Source organism: Calonectris borealis, chromosome 5 (assembly GCF_964195595.1).
Source record: "Calonectris borealis chromosome 5, bCalBor7.hap1.2, whole genome shotgun sequence".
Classification (NCBI taxonomy): Eukaryota; Metazoa; Chordata; class Aves; order Procellariiformes; family Procellariidae; genus Calonectris; species Calonectris borealis.
The window spans coordinates 39106817-39132167 of NC_134316.1; the positions used below are offsets into that span (position 1 = coordinate 39106817).

A 25351-nucleotide genomic window follows, 5' to 3' on the forward strand; every position below is an offset into this window, starting at 1 on the left:
TGACCTCAGATTCTTTTAAGCCAATCCATTTGCTGTGCGGTTCATCAGAAACTATTGATGTGTATTAGGAAGTTAAGTGCACTGGAGAGAACTACATTTCTCTGTTAATCCTGGAACTGCCCCTGTTGACTATACCTGTACAGTCTAAGACTCAAATCTGTACCTATAGTAGACAAACTCTAGACTAACGCAAAAGCACAAAGTACCAAGCCAGCCTTGCTTTTCTACCTGCTGTATTTTGTGGTCTAACGTCTCCTCCAATCCAAACGTTTTCAGTACAGCAAAAATTACAAAGACATCAGCGTTCAAGATATTCAGGGGCAGATATAATTTTACAGTGCGTGCAAGCAGTTAAGTCCTTATCCTTTGTCCAGAGAAAATGCAGTTTGGGGCAGATTCCCATCAAAACAATTTGCTTTGCTTCCCCTTCAGGGGAGGGTTGGAAGTAGACTAATTCATGGGGTCTGTGATGTGATAAATTCAGCCTGCTCTTACCCATCCCAGAGCAGACACGCTTACCTGAATATAAATCCCTTGTAGAAAGATCAAGTTTAGAGTGCAGGAGGGTTGCTGTGTTTCCCAAAGATCCCCAGGAAAGACAGTAATCAAGACTAGGCCAGAGAAGTTAACTCGGCAGGCCAGAATTTGAGCCATTCTGTAATACAGCAAACCACTGTTGGTTCAGTCCACGTAACCTTTCAAGCTCTGCTCTTTAGCAAACAGGCAAGAAGATTTAATTTGTTGTTTGGCGGAAAACACAAAATTCAACACTCAAGTTTAACTAAAGGTAATTTTTTATTCCCCATTAAGACTGTCTCAAGGACATAACTAAATGTTGGAAACCCCACAGAAGGGCACATACAGTGAATGCGGTGAAGTACAATGTGAACAGCCCCAGGGGTTCAAATAAGGTAGGACCGTTAGCTAACCAGAAGAAAAAACAAATTAAAACTCTGCTGAAGATGTTGCACTTTCTTCTCAATTTACACTGGAAAAAAGTCAAATCCAACAAAATCCTTGCATCTCTAACAATACATTCAATCCTGGCTAAAGAGTTTAACAAGATGGCAACAGGATGACTATAATACAAAACGTTCACTACTACACTCTGTACACACCTGTTGTCCAAGCCCTCCCCCAAACCCATGTAATGATGGTGCCCCCATTATTTGCTTGCTTGCTGGGCCTGCCTGCGGAGGAGGACGTAGATCTTCTCCTTTATCCAGTCTTTATTGTATGGTTGGTATGTCTGAGTATCAGCACGGTAACTAGAGAGAAGAAAAGAATTAATGTAATATCAGTCTGTCCTGTAGTACATCTACCAGAAGAACTTCACAAACAGTTAAGCGTCCTCAAGTGTATGAGGCAGCAAGTTGTGTATAGAACACAAGTAATATCAGAAGTAGATGGGAATTGCCACTTATCAAAGAGATCTATCCTGTTCCCTAAAAACCAGTTACCCAGCAGATCAGTAAGAATCTGAAATAAAACTAGATGCTCCAAGGACTACTGAGTGACGGGATCACAGTTGTGTTCACATTTTAATTCATGAATATAATTACTTATGGGAGACAACAGATGGAGGATCTTAATATTCTGGAGCTCAGAATGAAGAAGGAGAGTTCCACCAGGAAACAATCTAATTTTTTTGATGAGCCAAACACTTCTTCAACACTACTTCAAGCAAGTGTTCATGTGAGTTTTCAAGTGTTCCACTTCTGTTTGGAATTTTTAGAAAATGAATAAAAGCAAAATTTTCCAGAAGCAAAGGTAGACTCATAGGTGGATAACAAAGGATTCTTGCTAGTTGGCAGTGACGGCAAGCTTACATCTAACAAACAAGGACACTTCATAGAAAGCAAACTGAAAAAAAGAACCCACAGGCTCATTTTGTTTGCTACTCGGGGATAGTTGATAAAAGTAGTCCATTAGCAAGATTTCTTGCCAGGGCCAGAGAACTCAGTTACTCAAGACACTGTTGAAATGAAGGAGAATTAGACTGAAAAATGAAAGCAATCTGTGTAGATTCATGCCCTCCTTTCCCCCTTAGTTGTTAAAGTTGAATGTTTTTTTGACAAAGATGGTACTTTCAGTGAATGCTTCAAGAACTACTGAAGTCCTGGTCAGTCTTTAAATCTTGGTACACCTATTTCTAATCAGATAAGAAGGGTGAGATGGTCATCGGTAAGAAGCTAAGTAAAAATCCAGAGTTAACGCAATCCAGAAAAATTTACAGTTCTTACCTAAGGAAAAAACCCTAAGCATACTGTTTCTAAGAAAGCCTTGTTATTTAAAACCCAGCTTGATTGGTTCAAGGCCACAGAAAGAGTTTCAGTATATATTGATATAGTAGTATTTCCAGTGCAGTATAAGAAATGTTAATTTCAGGAAAAGTTACTGATTTCCGCCCCCACCCTAATCCATTCATAACGCTACACGGCGAGACCAGATAGCAAGTACTTTAGGAATCTCCATGAACACAAGACATGTCTGGTACACTACGTGCTACGTGTGCCATCTGGTGGAAAACTATAAGCTGAAGTAGAATTTGGCACGACACTGAGTTTACAAGCCTAATTAAGAAAGGCACGAGACTGTACTAGAAAACAGTTGCTACTTCCTAAAGCAAGTAGCTAGTTTCAGGCTGTTAGATAAACTAAAACAAAGTGTGTCTTTCAGACTGCATCAGCCCAGCACTATGACACCTGAAGATCAAACGTGGCAGAATGTCTAGGAACAAGGTAACTCTGCAGAAACTGTAATCCTGTTTTACTTGTTCTATTGAAAACTTTGGTAAGTGGCATTTGTATTAAGTCACTATCAGTAACATAGACTCTGTATGTACATCAGAATGCAAAGGAAAGCAATCCAATGGTCAGTTTTTTTAAAATAGGTTTTTATTTTAAACTGGAATTAACTGGCAAAGGTTGTTCACTGTGCAGCTGCAAAAGTACTTGCACTGGGATTTCAGACAGAGCAGTACAGCTGCATTCCAGATACTCACCGGCTTAAAAAGAGTTTCTGGAATTTTGAGCTTAGAAAGCCAAATACGTCTTTTGTTATTTGAATATGAGATTTGTATCCTTATTCCTACGGAATTTCTACAAAGTTGATACTACTGTCATATCAAATCATTACCTTGGAATTTATGGTATGGAAAGTACTCATGATCTGAACTAAGTGATTTAGTTACAATGTTAAGTTACGTTCTGAATAGTGAAATTTAACATTTGATTTCACAGTAGAGTCAGAATGGAAAGCACACAAGACCACCTTTGCTTGCCCACAACTTTAACACACAGATGTGAACTGGAGACCATGTATTCACAAGAACACTCAAACAATTAGCTAGGGCTCTCTGGAGGATTGACTTGTTCCTCAATCACTTCATTAAGATTTACAGAAACTTCCATCTTGCCCTATCTTGATCAAAATAAACAATTGGCTGCAATGCGCTTCTATACACTTCTACCGTACCACTAGTACAGCCCTCAGCTGAATAAAATTCAGTAATCATTCTGCCTCCTTAAGAATCGGACCAACTGCACAAAGGCAGATTCAGCTCCACTTTAAACAGATTCTAGCATTAATAAAATATGTAGCTGTATTAAAGTGTTGGATTTCAGTATTTGAAATGCTGGGAGCTTCAATGTGACTAAATCCAAGTGGAACTGTCAGTTTCTAAGCTTTCTTTAGAGATACTTTATTCCAATGCAGTTAATTGGAGTGGGCAACATGACATGCCAGCTGCAATACTGCTGCCTTACTAACACAGTTATTGCAAAAAAACCCAGAATCTTACCAAATTTAACATAAAACTGTAAGAGTTTACATGAAGACTTCTGACTTCTCTAAGTCACTGAAATGGACTTGTACAACTGAACTTACACAAGACAGCTGAGGTCTGCCAGGTCATCAATGAAGTCAAACAATTGGCTGATATCATATGTAATGGATGGACTGTTGGGATTCATTCTCTTCAGATGCTCTTCATACATTTTACAGACTCCTACAGAGAAAAAAGATTAACAATGCAATAATAAAAAACCAACAACTGTATTTGTTGAAACTTCTTCAGCTATTGAACCACAGATATCAGGAAAGTTTAGAGATGACCACCATGAAAACAGAGACATAAACTTCTTACTCAGATTTTGCAGAGTTGAAATGCTTTTGTTCTAGCTATTTGCATTGAAATATAATACTAATACTATAAAATCAGGTAAGATGCATGGACAGAAGCATCTAGAAGAAAAACTTTTAGGTCTGGCAAAGATGGAACTTTCCATGCAGTAAGCTTCAATGGAAACCTGAAATTCCTTCTAATAATTTTAAGACAGCAATTGCAACATATATTCCTACGGTACAAGTACCTGAGCAAAAGAAGAACTGATGTCAAATAAAACCACTCAAATCTGAGAAGAGAAATCATTCTTGAGGAAAGAGTCAAAGAGGGCTACTGAAGTAAGAGCGACAGCACAAGCCTGTATGTGAATTAAAATCAATTTTATTTAAGCTAGCCCATAAATAATTCAGATACATTTGAGAAGAATATAATATTAAAGTGAGCATGGAGGCTTTACAGGGTCTTTATTATGCTTTTGTTTGCCTCGCAAAACTTCCTGGAATTAGAATTTTTAATGTTGAGTGAACTTTCACATTTAAATCATACAGTTGTAGTATTTCAATCTTTTTTCCAAGCTTACCATGTGTCTCTTAAAGTCATGCAGGATTTTTTCTCTGGCACACATGCCACGAGGCTGCAAATTATGTATGAATTGCACACATACTTTTATTTTATATATTTTTTCCAGTAGCAATCTTTCCTTTACATGACTAGCAGAAAAATTAGTGAGAGAGTTAGGCTCTGATCCTGCAATGAAATGCATTCAGGCAAGTCTGCTGCATGGCCCCATGAAGAATATTACCTACTCTCACGAACTGAATGTGGTTCAATCTAGTTAAATCAAAAAGATACATTTAATATAAAAAGGAAGTTTTAGAAATGCAGAATAACTATTTTTTTAGTTTGCTAAAACATTAGTAAACTAAAAGCATGAGATTTTTGCATTTTTTTGTGAATTACCCTGGGAAAACATGAACAGCAACTTATTTTCTTAGTGAGTAAGTTTGGGAATATGTCAAAAATGGGGTTTTAACAACAGTTTTTGACTACCATGTCTGCACCCACCTTCCATGCACTCATTCACCGATTCATAATCAGCATATGTTCTGCCTTCTGGCCTCTTGGTAGGCTGGACAAGTAGAATTGTGTGAGACTGAAAAACAAAAACAAAAAAAACCAGGTTACTTGTAAAATTTGAATGATTTTTTGTTTGAATTAAGTTATTTATCTGGATGAAGCACTAAAAAGAAGCATAATATTAAAACACTGAACTAGCAATCAAGGACACAGACATTTTCCAAATAGCATTTACTGTTCATATAAGCTGTGTTAATACGTTTTGTTTCCAATCAGTCCTATCAATCCTTACGTAACTTTAAAATGTGTAAAATCACCAGTAAAGCAGCTATTGTGTTGAAAAAAAAAATACCACGGAAATAGTAGTTTCTATTTAAGAACAAAAACAAAGCAATAAAGTCAATGTATAAAAGCTATGCCATTAGTGCATTTACTTATTTTATTCCAAGCGCAAGCTGTTAGTATGATTTTTAAATACTCTAATTAAAGAGCAAGGAGGGAGTCCAACTTAACTTCGCTGCCAGTCTCACCTTAAAGATTTTAACACAAATAGCTATTTTGAGTTATTCATTCAACTTCAAGGGAACACAAATTATACAACAAATCCACACTTAGTATTCAAGATTATTTCCTGCAAAACAGATGCACTGATTCTTCATACTTCAGTGAGTCTACTGAAACGGTAATTATGGCACAGATAACTGTTCCAACTGTCAGAGTCTGTAAGCTTATTCTTCTGCAGGAAAGACTTAGATGATTGTACAGTCTGTGGCTTGCATTATTTCTGTAATATTTTTCACTTGGCTACAGCAAGTAATTTGAGCAAACAACAAGCAAAATTTTTGAAGTGTACACAACCTGTGATCTAATTAACAGGTTACACAGCACAGAAAGTTCGCAAGCACGCTACAAAACACCATTTCCAGTGCTGCTAATTGGATCCAACATTTTCAATGCTAATACATGAGGTGAGCACACAACATGTAATATTCATGGAGGCAACTGCAGAGCAAGACACACTGGAAACAGATACCAAAGCATATTATTGGGCTTAAATTGATCAGGTGCTGATAGAAAAATCCTGACCCACACTTTGGACATATCAGTGAAGATACCAGTTCAGTGTGCAAACGCAGTGACAGAAAAGAAAAATGGCAAATATTACAATTTACAAGGAACATATAAGAAAACAGTACAAATTTTTACACCATGACTGATAGTGTTCCCATGCCTGGAATAGAGTTTTCAGTTCTTTAAATTGTGTCTCAAATAACATGGTAAAAGGAGATGCAGAGAAGCGCAGAAAAAAGTTACACAGAGAAATAGAAGAAGCAAGACTTTTCCCAATCAGAAATGGAAAAAGAGGGGAATTCAGAGCTACACACTGTAAGAAAAGTCATACAGAGGAGACTAGACCATTTAAGTCCACTTTCATGTATGCCAGAGGATACTAGATTTGAAAGGAATTCCCCAAGGGGAGCTGGTATCTGGCTGTTCCTAAGTGCATTGTGCTTGAACAGGCATGTCTTACCAGGGAGTCCAAACAGACTCTGCCAAACTTTATTATAAAGTACTTTTTTCCAGCATTATCATTCTTATTTGCTGGTCACTGATGACAAGGCTTGGTTCCAGGACTTGCAACTCTGATTTCCTGGGAGCATTTGACTAAGCATCCCTTATTAACAATAATGAACGAGGTGCACCAGCCAGTTCAGTCAGTGTGTTCTAAAAAAAGCTATGTTATTTTAGCATGAGAGTGTCTTGCAAACTACATTTGTGGTGTCTGATTACATACACATCTTTCTCTCTTTCAACTAAACTCAGTATTTAAAAAAAGTTGGGTTTCTTTGACAAAACCTAAGAGAGCACAGATAAAACGGAGTTGACTAGGAGTTACAGAACTGTATCATAACTGACTGAATTCTGTATTTGGTCTCTCAGAATCGTGCTGGGGAATCATATATTCTGAAATTATCCCAATAATCAGTTTATAGAAAAAAATATCAGTGAGCCAGACATGTAAGCCAGTTCTTTTAGAACTTTAAGGCAGAAATTATTTGGGCTTCTGCCTTTAAACTGTTTGTCACTTCAGGCACTTTACAATATCCCTATCAGATACTGGCCTGGAATTTATTAAAATTAGTGCCATTGGGACCATCTGTATTGTAGAACGAATGTAATACATCTCAAACATTTCCTTGGGAACTTCCCATTATTTTACCTTAAGGGGGAAAAAAAAATTGCTCCTCCTCTCCTACCACAGAAGTGCAAAAAAGTGACAAGTTCAGAAGCCTGCAAGAAGTTCCCTCCGACTATTACCTGCCCTACTGAATGCGTGCCTAGGTGACGTGCCTAGGGCAAAAATCAGCGTGATTAATAACTATTATGTTTTCCTATAGCTATAAATCTTACTATTAGGAAAAAGAAAACCAAAACAAGGGAAGATCCATAAACCTTCATGCATTAGGAGCCGGTTATCTGGAAGAGCCCAATATGGACTCTTATTATTCTGATGCATACATTGGGTTTTCTTGGATTTTCTTTTAAAGCACAGTTGTACTGGCTGCTGTTCAGCAGGACACTGAACAAGATATCACATGGTTTATATTACTCCAGTTTTGAACTTCTAGAGAGCACTTTAGAAAGTGCTCCAATTATTGTAGACACAACCGTGTAAAAATGGTTAAAGCAGCGCTTGCAGCCAACCCAGAAGGACTTAGAAGCCAGGCAGCATCTGCCCAAAGAGGCTTCTACCAAGTGTAGTCTATTCAACAATCAAGTAAAAAATAATTAAAAAGGAAGAGAAACAAGTATTGTAAGAATAACATGTGCAGTGATGCAAATACAGGGAGTATACACCACACACTTTCAGTTATTCCTGCTAGGCAGAAAAAGTGGTTTAAGTGTCTCCTTTCACTTAGGACAACAGGGACAGAGCTTGTAGCTGCTCGTCCTAGCAGAAGCTAACTGCTTTTGAGCAAGTGCCAGACAGACATAGAACTTTGCTGCAAACCCAGAAGCAGTTGTCCTTCCACCGCAGCTTCAGCATATTCAAATTTATTAGATGAATGCAACAAACTATTGTGACTGGTAGGCCTTTGTGCTTCAGCGTGCCATTCAAACAGCCCACCCGCGCAAGCTCCCGCCTTTCCCTCCTCCAAGTACTGGGGAGGAGCAGGGAAAGCAGCATGGGCAGAAACAACTTCAATTAACGCAAACCAGCCATTTAAGGGAGGCGCACTCGACGGATCCGCGAAGCTAGCGCTCGCGAAGAAGAGCTGCACTTCCAGAAGCGCCCTGAAAAGGGGCTGAAGCTCCCGGGCAAGCCCGCTGCACGCCACGGCCGGAAGCCCTCCGCCCCCCCCTCCCTCCCTCTCCGAGGGCAACGGGCCTTTGTGCCGGGGAACCTCCGGCGGCGGCGCGGCGGCACTTCGCTGCCCCGCCAGCACGTGCTGCTCCCGCCCGGGCCCAGAGCGGCGGCCGCGGCCTTTCCCCACTGCCCGCCGCGCCTTCCCGCCCGCGGCGCCGGCGACCGCCCCCTGCCCGAGGGGGAAGGGAAAGCGGCCCGCGCCGCTCTCCTTGGGCCGCGCCAGCCCCCCAGGCGGGCGCGGGGTGCGAGCAGCCGCCGGGCCCGGCCCGCCGCCCGCCCCGCTCACCATCACGGCTCCCGCTCCTCAGCACCGCCGCGGATAAGAGGCGCCCGACGATCCCCCACAAGCCCCCGCGCCCGCCGGAAGCGCCGCGCTAACGGCCGACCATAGAGGTCCGGCGCCAGAGTGCCGCTCGCGCACGCGCACAAGGGCCCAGGCCGGCGCCCGAGCGCGCGGCGCCACACGGCGAGGCGCTGAGGATGCCGGGAGCGGCCGACGGCGCCAGGCTGGAGGGGGCGGGAGAACTGAGCGGCCGCGCGGCCATCTTTGATGAGGGAACCGCTCCTTCCCGCCGCGGCCCGCGCGGGGCGTTGGGTGGCCGCAGCCTCGTCTGCCATCTTGAAGCCGGGCAGCGCGTGGGGGCAAGGCGAGCGAGGGCGGGGCGGGGCGGGGCGCGGTGTGCCCCGGAAAGGGAAGCGCTGGGTCGCGGAGGTGGCACTTGGCCTCCGAGGCAGCGGTGGGGGGCGGGTGGGTGAGGGGAGGCGCGCACCGGTCCCGCGAGTTCCCCGCGCCTTCTCCCCACGGACGCGGCCCGCCTCAGGCCGCCCCTCCGCGAGGAGCCGCGTCGGCGCCCGTGTTCGCCCCCCCCGCCTTCCCCGGGGGCAGCGGGGCGCAGGGGAGGGTCCCGCTGCCTCAGGTGAGGGCCGGGCCTGCCTGCCCCGAGGCCGGGCCGCTCCCTCCCTTCCTCTCCCCGGCTGCGCAGGTGTCTCCCCCGCCGCGCCGGGGCTCCCTGCCCGCCCCCTGCAGCGGTGTCGGGCGGTCCCGGCAGGATAGCGGCTGCCGCACGCCGGGCCCGGAGGGGCCGAGCCGGCCGGAGCCGCCGGGCAAGACAGACATGGCTGAAAGCCTTTCCTGGGAGCTCGGTGTCTGCACGGGTTAAGGAGTGCGGGGCGAGCTGGAAAAGTTGCTGTTGAATTTCACTTTAAGGGACCGGAGAGAAGGCAGCGAAATGGATGACTTCCGCTCCATCTGCCTGCTGTCTCTGGCCATGCTGGTCGCCTGCTATGTGGCAGGAATTATCCCCTTGGCAGTTAATTTCTCCGAGGTAAGACAGCTTCGCCAAACGGCTCGTTGGTTGCTAAGGGAGAATAGCAGAATCTAGATGGAGGTAGTGCTGTCCCCTTTCAAGTACGGCAGTGCTGTTAGGGGTGATGTTGTAACTTTGCAAGATTTTTAAGGAAGTTGTGAATTCAATATTAACTTTCATTCAAAATTGCAGTGTAGAGTTATGCTTATTCTACAATGCGTATAAAAGCCATTTAAGCATGCCAAATTGATCAAAGCGTCTCGGCTACAGAGGAAGCAAAGTATCAGCATGTAGCGGAAGGACATGATAGGAGCTGGACATAGTTATTCTTAGAAGCTTGTGTCAGAACCTTCTGAAGTCAGAGGTTAACTTATATTATGTGTTGAAACTTTTATTATGTCTCAAATTAGGGCTTCTAAAACCAATTCAGAGAACATTCTCGGAAAACTTTGTTTTGATTTACAATTTTGTTCAAAGCTTGTGCTGCTGAAAAGTTAAACTCTAGCTCTTTGATTACAACACAACTTCAAGTTGTGCTTCTATCCCATGGAACTCAAGGCATTCTTTTGGAAAAATATCTTGGATACATAAGGTATTGTTAAAGGAAAGGAAGACTTGTGGATTGAATGAGTTTCCAAGCGGTACAGTTCAGAAGTGAATGTATTTGAGTGCTTCTAAGAGATGATTGTTGAGGGGATTATGATTGTTACAGTATCTGAAAGTCTCCTAATATCCTCAGGTACCCAAGGGGTTTTTATCTTTCTAAGTGATGATTGTTGTATACAGGTGTGGTGTAGTGAGAGGTTAGTTGTTCTGTGGTAGTAAGAGCTCTCTGAGGAGAGGTTTCCCTTTTCTGCTAGGAGCAGTGCTGCTTTTGGGAAGTGAAGCTCTTGGAAGAGAGATGTGACTTGTTCTTCCATCAAGTCACTAGGCTGGTTGCACCCGTCCTTTGGTCCCGTTATTACTAGGAGGCTTTGGGAGGGTAGACTGAACAGTGTGGAAGGAAATGCTTCATTTTGGTAACAGTACAATTCAGATAAATAAATTGAAATGTAGGAATATATTCTGAAATCTTTACATAAACACTAGCATACTACTGTTTTGCCAGTGCTTCATCTGATGCTTTGATGGACCTTCCCTTAACGTGACTTCAAGGCTGTTGCTTCCACTGTCTCACTCTTAAAAACTCACTTTTTCCCTGAAGTCTACAAAGGATGTTCTTGTAAATTTGCTGAGAACGCTGCCTAACATGCTAATACTGTCTCTTTTGGTATTTAATTCTGCATTTCCTCCTGTATGTCCTTGATAGTTACCTGTTGTATCCAACTTCATATTTGGCGTTGTTTAGAGAGAGAGTTCTTGATCTGTGTTTATGTGGCTTATTTATATAGTTGAATCAGCGGGCTCCTAAATCTTTTGGAGCTCCCAACAGCTGCAGGAATACAGATCTGTTGTGGCTCCAAAAACACAGCACTCTGCATAAGCAGTAATCACATACTTGTTAGCCTTTTGTGTGTGCAGTATTTTACTAACGGTACACGCATCTGCAATCAAGTTTACTGCGGTATCTTAAACTCTCAGAAATTCTTGATTCAGTTTTACGCTTGTCTTAAATAGGATATTTTAAGGATCCACATGCTATGCTGGTTTAAAAGAGGAGCTGAATCTGCAAATTATCTGCAAATACTAACTAAACCTGGAAGTGTCCAATTAGAAGTTAGAATTGTTTTGTTTAAAACGATTGCTTAGGCTTGTGCAACATGGACAATTTGAAACTGAAATGACTGTTTGGACTGTGCATTCTATGGTTTGCAAAAAGTTTTGCAGATGGCCTTAGTGAGGAAAAATGCCTCCTCCCACTGGCCACTTACAATGGTTAGAAAACAAAAATAAATGCTTTACATAACATACCCCAGATGCTGGAGAACAATAAAATTATTCATTAGTGTAATACATTTCCTCAGGTGAGTGTTTAGATTTGGATATTCTTGAAAGTATAAAACTCCAGTGAAGCCAGGTGTGACTAAACATTAGTGGTAAAAAGGTGCAGACTGAACAGGGCTTCACTTTATTTCTGTATGCAGATGTGCCCTTTCAGCTTAATCCTAATTTACAGTACTCTGTTGGGCTAACTTTGGGCTGGAAACAACAGTATACCAGTTCTTGAAGCTATCTTCTAAGTGGTAGCCTAAATGCAAAAAATAAAATGGAGTTGTAGCAGTTTGAATCTTTTGCTGCTGTAACAGAGACGGGCAGTGTTGACTGGGCTGGGGCTGCTTGCTGCTGAAAGTAGGTGTGAGTTTTTGCTAGGTCCAAGTAAGAGTTTCAATACCATGCAGATTTAAACCAAATACTGAGCTATAGAACACCTTGCTAATTTGAGGAATTTAAGATTTTTCCCATGCATTTTTTTAATGCTATTTAGTGTGTTGCTCTTGTTTTTAACAAGAGACACACGAGTGTGTTTGTAACTGAAATGGTTTGATTTCTTGGATCAAACTAGATGACTCTTGCCTATCTGGGTAGGCTGCAATTACTAGATTGCTGTATTCACTGTGTCCAAGTGTTTTGTAGTGAAAAGGAGATGGAGACTTCTCTTGAAACAGTAACTTGTTAGTGTGTATTATTTTCATGGATCTTTAAAATTCACAGGTCCTGAAATGAAAGCAAGCAGTATTCTTATTCGCAGTTGTAATAAAACAGTATTACTTCTGACACTTTTTTCCCTGTGTTTATATAGGTAAGTATGTAAAAGAGATTATAGTGCTGCAGTATAAAAATAATCTTGTTTTTCCTTGTAAGATACTATATTTTCGCAAAACAACTTTATGAACAGTGGGTGTTGAAGATTATCTTTTCATGTAGATTGCCACTGTATAACAATTTATGAAGCATAATAGTTATATATGCCATCATACAGTGCATGTTTGTGGCAACTTCGCAGGTGTTTTCATCTCTTGCATATTACTATTTGAATTTTCCCCAGTAATGCTCTAATTGTTTCCTTCTGGTCACATCTGGCTTGCTTTCAGAAAGCTAGTGTGTGTGTCTCTAGATCCTCCTATTTTCTCCTATGCAAGTGTTACCTATTTCGGTGGGATTAAACAACTTGTGTCCCTATGGTGCATGAAGGAGAACAGATGGCATAATTAGGATACATAATTAGTGACAAGTGTTTTCCCGTTAGTCAAACACTGACCTCTGTCTCCAGGTCCTCAGTAGTTAACATTAGTATTTCAGTAGCACCTAGATATCTCTTTGTGTGTGAAAGATGATGATGGTTCTGCCACAAAATGTATGTTACACAGTTGTTATGAGGACCTGAACTCCCATGGTTGCTACATGCGATATGATAAGGGTTATTACAAAAATGATGAGAAACAGCCTCTGCAAGTGGTCGTATTTTAGAGTCTACTAGATGTTTATCTAACTGGATTTTCAATACATGGCTTTGACTTTAAGCTGTCAGTGTTGTAGTCACAAGGAAGCAAAAAGTAATAGTAAACTGTTCTTATATTGGTAAAACAGAATTTAGACAGTTTGGGAGGGGTGATATCTCTCTCAGCTTTTTGCCCAAAATTAGAATACAACTAGGAAGATAACCCTTACTAATAGTAGCAAGTACTTATAAACTCTTTGTGTGGTTTTTTTTTCAGTCTTGTTGTAGAAACTCTTCCTGGAATATGAACTAAATTGTTTTTCTTTACTGTACTATAAAAACATTAAGTTTATATAATTTTTACTAAAGTTTAATTGCAAATTTGCAATACTTACCCAACAAATCTATGTTAAATCCTATCTTTGCAGAGGAGAAAGGGGAGTGCCATGGCCTGTAATTACCTGGAGAGTGGAATATCATTTTATATTGCCCTAAATGCATTTACAGTCTTTAACTCCTTTTAAAATGTTACTGGAAGGCTTAGAAATGGTTGTAGAAACAATAAGCATTGTTCTGCATTTGTGCATCTCCTAATCAGATTAAAAAGAAAAAAAGACTGACATAAAATGTATATTTGCACCATTATCAGTTTGACTGATGCATTTCCTTCATTCAAACTCTAATTTGAGTAAGCCTTTTAAAATTATTTTTTATAGTTCTGGTTTTGGACCTGTTTTGGGGATTCAATCCCTTCTGCCATGTTTTGCAGCTACCTGACATTCTGCAAGTGCTGTGATACTGTAGTTCTAAAACTTCACCTGGCACCCTATTTTTTTTTTTTAAACATGGAACATATCATCAGATCTTTCAAGTACAAAAAAAGTATCTTTCCCTTAAATTACTTTTTTATCCACAGTTTTATGTTTTTAAAGAAGGTCTGTTCTTCAATGATACCCTATTAAATAGAAGGTCATTAAAGTATAACAGTTTCAAGGACAAGTTCCTGCACAAGAGTGGCTGTTTGTTTTAGAGACTGAAATATAGTTAATCTATCATGTAACAGTCTTATAACAGCTTAACTTCATTCCTTGTGTCTCTAAACCTGTAGGTGAAAGTAGAGCTCCTGCTGCTTTTTTCTCCAAAATCTTCCTTTTCTCTTTCTGTAGTCCTAAAACTTTTTTTAGCCCTTTTCTGTGTTATATAAATATAGCTGAGTTAGCAGTTTATACTCATACTCAACCAATGCATTTGTATCTGTGGATGCATTTACATTTTTGGTTCTCTTGTGTTTCTGGTTTTGCTTTGGTAGTTTAGTTTTCCTTCTTGTATCTTCCTTTGTTATTTGGATTGGCTTTTTTGGGGAACAGGCAAATTATCTTGTGCTGTGCCATACTGAGCAGAGCTTTTAGGGAACTTGCATGTTTAAGTATGATTTCTAGTAGGAAGGATATAGTTGAAAACAAATCCAGAATGGAGATAAAACGTAGAGTTGCAAACATGCTTCAACATTCAGGCACTTTCAGTCTTTCTTTGTCTCTGCAGGCCTTACAGTTTGAGGCCATAGAGGGTGAATTAGGCCCCAATAATCATTAGTGCCAAATAGAGCAATTCTTGCTATTTTCAAGTATGCTGTGTTTCATTTCTTGTCTGATGTTAACAGTCAAATGGGTCATCTTTAACTTTCATTTCAACAACTTCAGTTGATTGTATCAGACACTGGATACGTTAGCTTTTCAGAAAGTTAATCATTAGAAATGTAGGACTATGCAACTGGGGCTCTTGAATAAAAATCAGCAAGTGGTTTTGTGGATCATTCGCTCCCTCCCCTGCCCCCTTCCCGCTGACCCAACCTCTGTTAATGAGGGAGAGTAAAGAAAGCATTTTCATTCTTAAAGATGATACTTGTTTTGTATTTGCTTGCAGGAGAGATTAAAGTTGGTGACTGTTCTGGGTGCTGGGCTGCTGTGTGGAACTGCTTTGGCTGTCATTGTGCCAGAAGGAGTACATGCACTTTATGAAGACATTTTGGAAGGTAAGAACCAAACCCATGTCTGTAGATGGCCTTGTTCAAGATAACTTAGGTCATAGTGCTGTGATATACTGGGGCTTGTTTCTAGAGCTTTTAACGTGAGATTGGCGGGAGGGTTTCACAGCAGTGTGACACAAAGCCGGCATAGAATCACAAAACTGCCATAGGCATAATATTTTACGTTTATGGTGATTTGACCATCAATCACCATTCACCAAGAGAAATGTGTTCAGGCTGTGGATCAGATGACTCTTGCAGAGTGATCCAGTCATTTGCGGGTCCAAGTACTGCACTGTTCATGGACCCACCGCCTTTTATGCCAGGTCATGTGTAGTGTTCCTTATTCTGGAGAGAGTTAAAGTTTAACTTTCACTGAAACTTCAAAGGACGTGTAAGGATGCCTTTGGCAGAGAATGAAATTGTGGACTATTTGCTGTTGCTTTTTGTAGTTTAGATCGCTTCTCATTACAGCAATTGCAGGAAGTGTTTTATAGATCTATATGTACTTGCCCTCATAAGAATTTCCTCCTTTGAAGCTGAAGAGCATTTTGGAACTAAGTTACCTTAATATAACTTGGCTGAAAATTACGGTTATATAGGGCTAATTCACAGAGTAGGAGGCGTTTCTTTCTTGGGTGGTGGCGTCCATTACATGTAGATATCTGCACATGGTTTCAACTTCAAGCATCCAGTTCTAGTCTGCTGTCGCTGGTCTTCAAAACCTCATATTCTCTAATGAATTGCTCAGAGCTAACAGCGATTATGTGTCTTGTAGGGACATGAGTGTGGAGCACATCTTATACCCAAAAGTCTTAGTAAACCTCGATTTGAGGTTATGACATTACTTTAAATAGTCAGAGCTCATTACCTCTGTTTGGAGTGCACTTTAAATCTTGCTTTAGCTTGGAGTCTTGTGCTATTACATTACCATTGCATGTATGAGATTTTTCCAGTATGCTTAGAATCAGAAGTTTGTTTGACGGTAAACAGCAACAACGTAGTGGTCACAGGAGAAAGGACTATAAAGTTGAGGCTGTAGAGAACTTTGCAAGTGTCTGATGCACCGTTGTTGCTAATCTGGGATTGAGCGATAACTGTAATACTTTGCTTTTCTTGTACTACCATTTTTTCATGTTTCTACACTGTTTTAAATTTCTTTTTAGTAATATGCTTTAATTTCTCCTGTTTTAGTTTCCACTAGATTTCTGTTGTTCTGCTTAGATTTAAAGTAAACAGACGGTAATATATAAAATCATCCTTTATCAAGAAATGAAAGAACCTCTGATTATGCTTTTATACTGTACTGTAATCTGTGCACTCTAATGCAGGATGTCTCTAATGAGCTGTAGTTGTTGGTTTGCTCTCCATTCAATTTTAATTCCAAGTAGACTAAATTTTTCTTGTGATGATATGGCTAGCAATAAATACAATTGCTGTGAATGTTTGCATTTTTTTTTTCACTAAATGGGGTATACTGTTTGTGTATGAAATCTGCAGCCTGGTCTTTAAAGCTATATGCTATATAACTTGAAGTTTAGTATGTGGAGAAAAAAGGCACTTCCCATTACTGCAGTAGTAATACCAGAAGTATTTACCTAGGAAAAAAGAATCTGTTCTGTGAATGAATTCAGACTCAGTTCCTAACTCACAGTATTGTGACTAAAGCCAGTCTGTCTGCAAAGACTTTTTTTTTTGTATTGCAGAGAAGCAAAATTAATGGGTATTGTAGATTTAATTACAAAAAATATTTCTAATATTTAGGATATTCAAAGTTAAGCTTAAGATTCTAAGAACTTAACAGCTTTCAGTATATTTTTTTTCAACTTCACCTATTTATGTAATTAAACCTAGAAAGGTGCCTAAGGGAACATTGAGGTATAGTCATATAACTGGAAAAAAAAGAGAGGGAGAGAGAGGTGCCACTGTTTGTCCAGTTCCAAGTGTAATTTAACTTAGAGACTGGTCGCTTGTTATCAAAACAGGTGTTTGTCATTGATACTAAAGTCATTTACTATTACTTCTGTATTTTCCCACAGGCCACAGAATAAATAACTTCTAATTTTTGACCTTGTCGGTTGAGAGCAAATAGCATATTGTGATTCAGATTATTATTTGATCATAAACCTATGTATGTGTGTAGTGAAACCTTGATTTGAGTATTACCAGCAAATAAAATTCCTTTGGTGAACTTCAGTCCTTTGTTTTAACTGTGAAACTGTGTAACCGCTGTCAGAAAGATTGCCCTGAGTTACCTACTACGTTTTATGGCTTGAAGTGATCTGAAGCGAAGTTAACTTTTTAATATAGATGGCAACAATCTTGTGTGGTCTAAAATTATTTTATTGATCAATCTTGTTCAGCAAAGATATGTTTGTGAAATCTTTCAAGGGCTACCAAGCCTATTCTGATGTGCTTTGTTAACTTCTTGCTGTTAATGTCTAAAACTTCTGAAGAGTAGTTGCCAACCAAAAGACCTCCTCACAGACGTTGGGAAAGCCCTAATGTATGATGTGCTTCGTTTTGTTTGTTGCCAGTCTTTTTTTTAAATAAAGTTAGGTGCATGAAAGTTGCACTGTCACTCACTTAAAAAAAATTATCTAGAGTGAACTTTAAAAATGCAAGGATGAAACAGGAGAGAGATTCTGTGTTGAATCGTAATTACTATAATCAATTCAGACATGAATATCCTTACCTTGATTCAAGCAGAACAAATCAGCTGTTCTGAAGTCAGAAAGCTTTCCAGTGCTGAATGATGACTCCTCCAAAAGCCTTGTCTATTCTCATACTGGGAAAACATTGCTTGCTGTTAGACCAATGAAACAATCTAGTTAATATCCTAGTTTTTTTTAAGTGCTGTACACCAGTCCTGTTAGTCCTCTTACCATTAAATGTGATAAAAAATAAACTAAAATCGGTAACATTGTTTCTAGTAAAGACTTTTTCTGAATTTCTGATGGAAACTTTTTGCTTAATCAATGTTGTTCTATATAGTATTGTCATCAAAGCATTGCTGTCCTGTGAAATAGCAAGAAATACAAAGTGAAACCAAGAAGAGGTTTGAGCATGTTATTGTTTCATGTCACTATGGAAGAAGTCTTTTTCAGAAAAGAGAGAGAGAGAGTTCAGCTGATGGATAAGGTCAAGTAGGTCATTCCAAACTTCAGGAAGAATTAAAACGGATAGATAGGAACAAGTGATTAATACATAAGGCTCTGTCGTCTTGACGCCCTCCCATCAGGTATATATATTTATTGATAAGATCCCTCTGAGCCTTCTCTTCTCCAGGCTGAACAGCCCCAGCTCTCTCAGCCTTTCCTCATGGGTGTGATGCTCCAGTCCTGTAGTCATCTTCATGCCTCTCCAGTATGTCCATGTGTCTTGTACTGGGGAGTCCAGAACTGGACCCAGTGCTGCAGGTGTGGCCTCACTGGTGCTGAGTAGAGTGCAAGGATCACCCCCCTCGACTTGCTGGCAACGCTCTTCCTAGTGCAGCCCAGGACTTGGTTAGCTTTTTTTTTGCCACAGGGCACACTGCTGGCTCATGGTAAACTTTGTGTCCACAAGGATCCTGAGGTCCTTTTCTGCAAAGCTGCTTTTCTGATTGTTGACCCCCAGCATGTACTGATGCATGGGATTATTCCTCCCCAGGTGCAGATCTTAGGATCAAGTCAGATCTTAAGAGAAAATATAGTTCCTGATCAAGCGTTTGGACATGACAGAGTCCTCTTCATATTCATAGTTTACATTATAGTGCTAACTGTTGGTTTGTAGAGTAGAAATTACTGTGTCACCTGCTTTCTTATATTGGACTGTGATGCATATGTTGCCAAGGGCACTGAAGCTTTGCAAATTAGTTCTCTCTTTTTTATTTCTTATTCAAAAAAAAAAATTTCTCTTGAGTTCCCATGTAAATACAGGAAGGTTACTTGTGCGAGTAACTATGTTCCCTAAGCATAGGGGAAGGACAGGAGACTTTATGAAAACAATTACAATTAGAGATTGTGATACCATCATTGGGTCTAGCAGAGAAACATAGAAGAAGAAACATTTTCTTAGTAGAATGTTAAAGAGATTTACAAATATTAATTGAACTTGCCAAATGTGGTTGTAAGCATTGGCCCTGTTCTAGAATGGAGCCAACTTGTACTGAAAGGTAGGTAGTTCAGGGCCTTGGAGTATAGCATGCAACTCAAACATCTGACTTAGCTTGAGCTTTCAGATGTGGAGGTAGATTTACTGTGTCTGTTCTCCCATTGGAAACATTTGAGTAATACTTATTATGTGTAAAGCGCCTTACCGGCTGTGGAAGTACAACTGTTTGTAGTAACAAGTATGCCAAGGAGCATTAAATGCCTCTTCTGCATCACCCAAAGGGCTTTCTAGCCTGATGTCTTGTCTCTGCCAGGGGCCGTAAGGGGAAATATTAAAAAAAAGAAAGAATATATGATTCAGGTGAGCACAGAGTCTGAAACCAAGAGGTCAAATGTTTACTTTGCTCTGTATGGTAGTTGGGAACTTAATTCAAAATTCCCTATTCCTGATCTTTGCTTGTACCTTTATAACAGTGTATTTCTGTATCCTGTTGGCAGAAGAAGATTTAGACATGATTCTTTGCTTATATCTAGAATTTTGCTAAAAATTAGCTTTATTAAATTTCTTTCACATAAATGTACTAAGGCAACTCTTGCCAATCTTTGGTGGCCTGAAAAAGCTATGTACTTCTGGACATTGTTTGTCCTCTGTGTCAGATGCAATTGCAGAAGCAGTAATTTCCTGTGGTCATGAGCAAGGCTGGAGGATCTCGTGGATTTACCTTGGGATAAGGCCAAAGACTACTGGAAATGTTAAATGCGGAAGAACCTTCTCCTTTGTCTTTAAGCCTGTGTAAATTCAGAGTGAGACTGATGTAATTTCTGTTGAAATTAGGGGGAATTTTTGTGTGTGGTGAGTATTTGCTTGTGATAAAGATTACACATACTGGGAAAATGGCAACCTGTAAAATTTAGTAAAGTTATATTACGTCTCTGCTTTCTAAAAGTCATTGTAGGTAGAGACATTTGTCACTTACTAACCTATGAAATATTTGAAAATGTTCTTAAATTATGAACTGTGCACCAAATAAAGCATTTATACCATGGAAACGTAACTAAAAACCTGTCCAGCTGTCTTCTTTCCGCTTCTTAGATTTTAGAGTCATTCCGAGCTCACCTAACTTCAGGGTAGCTCAGAGAGACAAAGTAAATGTCTTGGGGTGGGCATGGAATTAAAGCTTGTGTAGGGAAAGGAAACAACCACACAACATTCAACTCCGGGGCTCGGACTTTGGGTTTCTAGGATGGTACTGACATTTCTAGGATGCTGTGCTGACTTAACTGTTGTTCTAGTCTGTATCAATGGAGTGTGTCAATGCTAACTTGTTTAACTAGGGACTGATGCTTTGAGATGGAAAGTTCACCTTAAAGATTGCATTAGATCTCTTAGTGGATGGAACCTATTTTATCTCCTCATCCTGCATTTTCTCACTTAAATGAAGGTTATGACTTAACTGCTTGACAGTATCTCTGAATACTGACAAAATTGTCAACTTCAATTAAAAAAGGATATTCAGCAATTTTTATCAATCAATTTGTATTTAAAATGCAGCATTTAAACAAAGTAACCTGGCTTATCAGGTGTTAATGTTTTCTTTGCTTTTCCATGCTGAAAATGTATAGGGAGAGGCCAACCAGATGAATGTGTGCTTCCCGAAGTAAGTGGTCTAAGACTGACCTTAAATGACCTTAAATGACTTTAGTGTATTGTCCAAGAAAGCGCGAGGAACGCTTTCAGCAAAGGAGAAGAAAAGTGACCATGCAGTGTTTAGTCCCCTGTCTCTTAATCTGTTTGCTTGCCTGCCACAGGGAAGCATCACCCGGCGAGCGAGATGCAGCGTGTGATTGAGTCTGAGAAGGCAGCGGAAATCCCAGTTGTACATGAGTATGGCCATGACCATTCCAGGTTGCATGCCTACATTGGTGTGTCCCTTGTCCTCGGCTTTGTCTTCATGCTGTTGGTGGACCAGATAGGCAGCTCTCATGTGCACTCTACAGATGGTAAGTAAAGATTCACTTCAGTTAGACTTGCTAATTAAGACTAATTAGCAATTTTTTTGAATGCTACCGGGATTTAATTTGACCAGTCACATCCAGAGTTTCAGTAGGTGCTTTACAAACATAAAGCAAGGTATGTGTGAAATGTTTGTGCTGGAAATCTATCCTGGAATTCAGCATAATTTGAGAGCTTGCTTCTCTAACATGAAATAACTGTACGAGCACGTATGGTCTGGGGGTGGAAGGTGACTTGACACTTGAGTTATTGCCTGATTTACAGTATCATCCGTAGGGGATTTCTTTGGCTTTCCAAAAAACTTCAGGCTAGTCTTATCTTCGTCTGTTTTTCCTACTTAATTGTCATACATGTAGGTAAAATTTGCAAACCACAAAAAATTATCTTAAGTAAGGCTGCAGAAATGACTAGATATAAGCTCTGGTCCTTTACTGTAACTGCACAGCTGGACTCCCACACTAGTCTAGAGCCTCGCTTACTTCAAAATATGTCCTGCTTAGTCCAGAGATTTCTCAACTTCATTGTAAGACTCTCAAAATGCCTACAGTTGCCTTTGTTTCCTGCCTGTGGCTTCACACTCAGGCTGTAGCTTGAAATGTACCAAAGTTGTTTTGTCACCTGAAGAGGTATTTTATCGCCTTTGGCTGCTCTTTTTCTCTCACATAATCTCCTCTCATGGTGGAATTTGGCCCTCAAAAATTAAGGAATTGATCTTGAAGGAGAAGTAAAACACACGCAAAGGAGGGGGGATATGTTTTGGTTGGATCCTTGGCAGTTCACAGTGCAGCTGCACAAATGCTTGTATGGGGTTAGTGTGATGGGACAGATGGGAGGCTAGTACAGGGACTGTGTCACCTTCGTGCTTCTGGAGAAGCATAAATGGAGCCACAGCTATGGCTAGCTGGTTTTCAGAGATTTTCAAAGGAAACAATGGCAGTGAGGGTGACAATAGGGGACGCAAGTGAGCAACTGCCAGGAGAATCCTTGGTTTGTACAGGTTGTGATCCTTTCCTATGTCTCTGGTCAGAGCAAATACCAGGAGAAAATTGACTATGGTCTGTGTTAGAGATACACACTATAAAATAGGATATTAAGTAAAGTTTTATCTAGCCTGTACCTCTGTCGCAGGAAATGTAGTAGTGTTTTTGTAATGTTTTTTAAAGCTACCGAAGAAAAACATTTTTGTCATTTGAACCAATGTCTGGTAGTTTTGTGGTCTCCCAAGTGGCTGGATTTTACTTTGCTTAAACTATAAAAATTCTGTAGGCCAGAATGGAGGTATGAAATCAAATGTGAACTCTCTCTTTGTGTGTTGAGTTCTGGTCAATCCAAAGCAAATTTAAAGGAAATGTTCTTTGTGAATATCTCCTCCTATTTGACGTGAGTATACCATTGCAGTCATCCAAATGCAGCTTATGCAATTAATTGCTCAAATGGACTCCCCTTGATTCAGAAGATCAGTCTGACCAAAGAGAATACATTGGTTTTTAGCCATCTCACTTTCCTGATCTGACTCACTGGGCACCTACGGGAGTGCCTGGGCACAAAGAGACAGACTGGAGGGCGGGAGGAAAGGAACAGGACTGGACTTTCCATTTTGGCGTCAGTGCAGACTTATTAAAATAGCTGTGTAAGTGTGCTTGCAGTCAGCAGCTTACAGACCACTAGTATAATTAAATAATGGCTGTTCAACTGTTTGGAATTAAAGAATGTTTCTATACTTGTGTAGGACTTATCTGCCCTGTTCATTGCAGTGATTCTTTGTAACAGTTTCACTGCTGATTGCTTAGTGGTGGATTTTGCCCTCTTGTGCTGTATAATGAGCTAACCTGCAAGTGTTCTCAGAGTAGTTGTCAAACAATTGCAGTCAAAACACTGGATCTCAAGCAGCATTGGCTGCATTTCTCCTCTGTGGTGTATAATGTTGAAGGGAAATCTTTGCAACTGCTGCTGTGACAGTAGAATTTATTGCTTACTAGGAATTGTCAGAGAATCAGTGCAACAGAGACTGCCCCAGACTGTCACCTGAAGGAAGATGCCAACATTGGGCTATGTGGGGAAAAATCATCCTGACTCTTGGAGCAGCTCTGGATTCTGGGGATGCAAAACTAACTCTTCCTCCCCTTGGTAGCATAGAACTCTAACATTTGGTTTCAGCAGGTTAAGAAAAACAACTGCTTCTGCCCATATCGGTGATCTTGTAAATTGCAAAATATTGTCTATGATTCTGTCACTTGTTTGTTGGCAGAACTTCAGGTGATTTGAAGGTGTTAGGTATCAGCCTATTTTACAGTAAATCTAATGCAGAAATGCAAAAGCTGATAGTTTTGAATATAACTGCATGAGCAGCTGGTAGAGACATGTGCAGTGATACTTACAATTTTTCTTTCAGCGTAATTTATGTATTTGTTCTCTTTATCCTAACTTTCCTCATGACTGTTTTAGATCCAGAAGCTGCAAGATCAGGCAACTCCAAAATCACCACAACGCTGGGACTAGTAGTCCATGCTGCAGGTAATGTGGGACCTATGGTTAGCACTTGGCAAGGACTTCTGTTGCTATGTGGCTCATCTTTAGATGTGATAGCAACACCTGGGGTTTGTTTTTGAAGATGGCTTTTTATAAAAAAAAAAAAAAAGACAGGGTGGGGAGAACTAAGAATCTTCCCTAAAACTTACTGGGAAAACATACTCCAATGCTTAGAATGTTCCGTGGAGTTTTATTTGGGTACAGTATTTTCACTCCTTTATTTTTTCCATCTGAAAAGTTGTGTGATGCTCACACTCTGCCTCTTCAGTTCTTTTGCTGGCTGTTTAGCTGCTAAATTTCAATACATGCTAACACATTTGATAAGTAGTATGAAACACATTTGGGTTTGCTTGTCAGCTGACCTGTGTTTTTTAAAAAAATATTAAGTTTAAAAAAATATTATCTTGTGGAAAAAAGGACATTATCGGGTGGAGTGCAAGGATTTGATTGAAACACATTTGGGCTGACTTGCAAGGACTGAAAAAGTTATGCATGTGTTGCAGTCAACCCCTGTTCATGTTGTAATTCTTCACTATATATGTGTAGTATAAATATGATGCTTTTTAATCTCTCCTCCTGAAAGTTATTGTCTAAATAAGTCATACAATGTTGATCAAAAAGGTATTTCTTTACTAAGCGGTGTCTATATATACAGGATTAATACAGTATCCATTTCCTATTTCATTTAAACAATATATTTATGTTAAATGGTAAGAAAATAGTATTTACAATAGTATTTATGTTTGAAAATTCATTTAAAGGATAATAATTAAAATTCTTTTAATGCTTAGAATCTAAAGCAGATTTTTAAATTTGGATAGGAAGCCACTTCTACAGAAGACTAAAATAACTAAACTTATTACCTGGCTCTAATTTGTCAGAACGTGTCAATACTGAATAGATTCTCTAGTACCAGGTTTTTTTATGGTCTTGGGAAATAGGAGACAGCTCCTGTTGAGGGTTGTCTGAAATCCTGAAATTATTGTGGCTTAAGAAACAAAGGGGAGTGAATCATGTGTTGGGTTCGTATTGTTAAAGGCGTTTTGAGTAACAGGACTTCTCAAATCAACATGTTTTGTACTGTCAGCCATTGAGGGGGTGGGAAAGCTGAAACTGATGTAGAAGAATAATCCATGAATTTACACTCCTGTTTCAGCTGATGGTGTTGCATTGGGTGCAGCAGCTTCTACTTCTCAGACTAGTGTCCAGTTGATAGTGTTTGTTGCAATTATGTTGCACAAGGTAAGTCATCATCCAAAAAATCTTATTTGTTCTTTAAAAGATTGTTAAAGCACACAGAAATTACTAAAGATCTTAAATTTCCTTAGCGATGTAATCTGGAAATGTGTAATGCCATTGAAATGAACAGGTTAGTAGTACAGCTCCAAGGACCAAAAAGCACTGGTATGATGTTTGACAGAATAGCAAA

General features: G+C 40.0%; 2 protein-coding genes across 5 annotated transcripts in view; one reads left to right on the forward strand and one right to left on the reverse strand.

The window, feature by feature from the left end:
- Positions 1–776: 776 nt before the first annotated feature.
- ERH (ERH mRNA splicing and mitosis factor) lies at positions 777–9041 on the reverse strand. Its single transcript, XM_075151934.1, has 4 exons — positions 8860–9041; positions 5192–5279; positions 3889–4009; positions 777–1268 (listed from the first exon to the last, which is right to left on the reverse strand). Exons 1-4 carry the CDS (start codon positions 8860–8862, stop codon positions 1166–1168), a joined length of 315 nt encoding a protein of 104 aa, XP_075008035.1. The 5' UTR covers positions 8863–9041; the 3' UTR covers positions 777–1165.
- A 213-nt stretch (positions 9042–9254) lies between these two features.
- SLC39A9 (solute carrier family 39 member 9) overlaps positions 9255–25351 on the forward strand; it is a 29546-nt gene continuing 13449 nt past the window's right edge. For 3 of the 4 annotated variants that reach the window (XR_012673922.1, XR_012673921.1, XM_075151936.1), the window contains exons 1-5: positions 9255–9898; positions 15183–15291; positions 21189–21380; positions 23839–23907; positions 25079–25164. Coding sequence is in view for 2 of the 4 variants with exons in the window: in XM_075151936.1 (XP_075008037.1) it covers positions 9803–9898; positions 15183–15291; positions 21189–21380; positions 23839–23907; positions 25079–25164 (552 nt within the window). In the remaining 2 variants the exon portion in view is untranslated. The remainder of the gene's footprint in view (positions 9899–15182; positions 15292–21188; positions 21381–23838; positions 23908–25078; positions 25165–25351) is intronic. The other variant, XM_075151937.1, reaches the window with a different exon arrangement.

Coding starts and splice junctions, on each gene's coding strand:
- ERH (XM_075151934.1), bottom strand. Junction 4,010..5,191: donor GGTGAATGAGTGCATGGAAG/GTGGGTGCAGAC, acceptor TTTTCTCTGTAG/GAGTCTGTAAAATGTATGAA. Junction 1,269..3,888: donor GCAGACCTCAGCTGTCTTGT/GTAAGTTCAGTT, acceptor TCTTCTCTCTAG/TTACCGTGCTGATACTCAGA.